This window comes from Colobus angolensis, unplaced genomic scaffold (genome assembly GCF_000951035.1).
Source record: "Colobus angolensis palliatus isolate OR3802 unplaced genomic scaffold, Cang.pa_1.0 Scaffold60, whole genome shotgun sequence".
Lineage (NCBI taxonomy): Eukaryota > Metazoa > Chordata > Mammalia > Primates > Cercopithecidae > Colobus > Colobus angolensis.
Window position 1 is genome coordinate 2,129,255 of NW_012119599.1, and position 2,094 is coordinate 2,131,348.

Below are 2,094 nucleotides of genomic sequence, written 5' to 3' on the forward strand. Positions count from 1 at the left end.
TGGGAAGAGGTGGGAGGAGGGAGGAGGTATGGGAAGAGGTGGGAGGAGGGAGGAGGTGTGGGAAGAGGTGGGAGGAGGGAGGAGGTGTGGGAAGAGGTGGGAGGAGGGAGGAGGTATGGGAAGAGGTGGGAGGAGGAAGGAGGTGCGAGAAGAGGTAGAGGAGGGCCCTGTGGTTGCCAAGGGTCATCCCTATTGATGGCTTCTGCCCTTCCTCCCTCCCCAGAGGGGCAATCCCGTACTGAAGTTCGTGCGCAATGTGCCCTGGGAATTTGGCGATGTAATCCCCGACTATGTGCTGGGCCAGAGCACCTGTGCCCTGTTCCTCAGGTGAGCTCTGCGGCACCACCCCAGCCTTCAGGAAGGACACCCCACTGGCCTGGGAGGGTCATGTCCCAGTGTTCTGGACTGTTCTATGGGCATGGTCCTGCAGGCTCTGGGCCTTGGTGGGACCCTGTGTTGGAGGAAGGGGGTCTTGGCCTAGAGGTGCCCAGTGCAACAAGAGCTGGGGCCCAGACTCCTGGGTCTGAGGAAGGAGGGGCTGGGGGCCTGGACTCCTGGGTCTGAGCGAGGAAGGGCTGGGGGCTTGGACTCCTGGGTCTGAGCGAAGGAGGGGCTGGGGGCCTGGACTCCTGGGTCTGAGCGAGGAGAGGGGCTGGGGGCCTGGACTCCTGGGTCTGAGCGAGGAAGGGCTGGGGGCTTGGACTCCTGGGTCTGAGCGAGGAGGGGCTGGGGGCTTGGACTCCTGGGTCTGAGCGAGGAGGGGCTGGGGGCCTGGACTCCTGGGTCTGAGGGAGGAGGAGATGGGGGACTGGACTCCTGGGTCTCAGGGAGGAGGGGCTGGGGGCCTGGACTCCTGGGTCTGAGGGAGGAAGGCCTGAGGGCCAGACTCCTGGATCTGAGGGAGGAGGGACTGGGTCACTCATGTCCCCGACATCTTTGACTGGAGTTGAGGAGAGGCAGGATTTCTCCCATCTCCACGCTCAACAACTTCCTCCCCCAACCCAGGGGCCCCTCTGCAGACAGGGTCAGGCAGAGGAAGTGAAACCTGTGAGTTCCTGTGCTCCCCGCAGGCTGTGAGAGCTGCAGACTGCTGGGCAGCGCCAGTCCTAGTTCCCTGGGTCGTGAAGCCCTCACCACAGCCCTCCGAGGCCAGAGCAGATGGGCTGGCGGTGGGCCCTGCTTCCCACTGCGAGCCATGCAACGTCCCCGCGCTCACGCTCTCCAGGGCCCCTGGCACCTGTTCTCCCCTTGAAGCCCAAGTCTCTTCCCCTCTTCATGAAGAAGCCAGGGGTCTGGGCTTCTGGGTAACCACAGCCATGTGGCCCTGGCTGCCAATCCCTGCGGAGCGTCTTCTTGGAAGAGAGACCTGTGGCAAGTGACTTACCCTCTGTGAGCCTCAGGACCCCTCTGTCCCCTGTGTCGTACTCTGAGCCCTTAGTATTCCAGTGAGAGGGCAGAAGGGCTTTGGGGGTCTCAAAGAGACTGAGACTTCTCAACTCCTCCTCCCTGCCCCCACCAGCCTCCGCTACCACAACCTGCACCCGGACTACATCCATGGGCGGCTGCAGAGCCTGGGGAAGAACTTCGCCCTGCGGGTCCTGCTCATCCAGGTGGATGTGGTAAGCAGGGGTCGCTCCCCAGCTGGCCTCACTGGCCCCATCTCGGAAATGGGGAGTGCTGGGCCTCGAGGTTGTGCAGCGTACTGTTGAATCCCTTCCGAGAGGAAATGCAGCTAAAACCTCAGTGAGGAAGGTTTTTCTCATCTGAGATTGACATGGGTCACCAAGACACTATGTTGGCAAGGAGAGGGCAGGGCAAAATTATCCATTTCCTTTTTCCCCACATCCCCTTCGATTAGTCCCAGATCTCTGCCCCCTAAATATCTCTTTTGTGTATGTGTTTTTTGTTTGTTTATTTGTTTGAGATGGAGTTTCGCTCTTGTTGCCCAGGCTGGAGTGCAATGACTCGATCTTGGCTCACTGCAACCTTAGCCTCTGGGGTTCAAGTGATTCTCCTGCCTCAGCCTCCTGAGTAGCTGGGATTATAGGCATGCACCACCACGCCTGGCTGATTTTTGTATTTTTAGTAGAGACT

At 60.3% G+C, this 2,094-nt stretch overlaps 1 protein-coding gene across 3 annotated transcripts in view; it reads left to right on the top strand.

Annotated features, from left to right (window-relative positions):
* Window positions 1-2,094, top strand: part of ERCC1 (excision repair cross-complementation group 1) — a 23,515-nt gene that overhangs the window by 3,128 nt on the left and 18,293 nt on the right. For all 3 annotated transcript variants that reach the window (XM_011963001.1, XM_011963000.1, XM_011962999.1), the window contains exons 3-4: window positions 224-327; window positions 1,520-1,619. In XM_011963001.1, coding sequence (XP_011818391.1) covers window positions 224-327; window positions 1,520-1,619 — 204 coding nt within the window. The remainder of the gene's footprint in view (window positions 1-223; window positions 328-1,519; window positions 1,620-2,094) is intronic.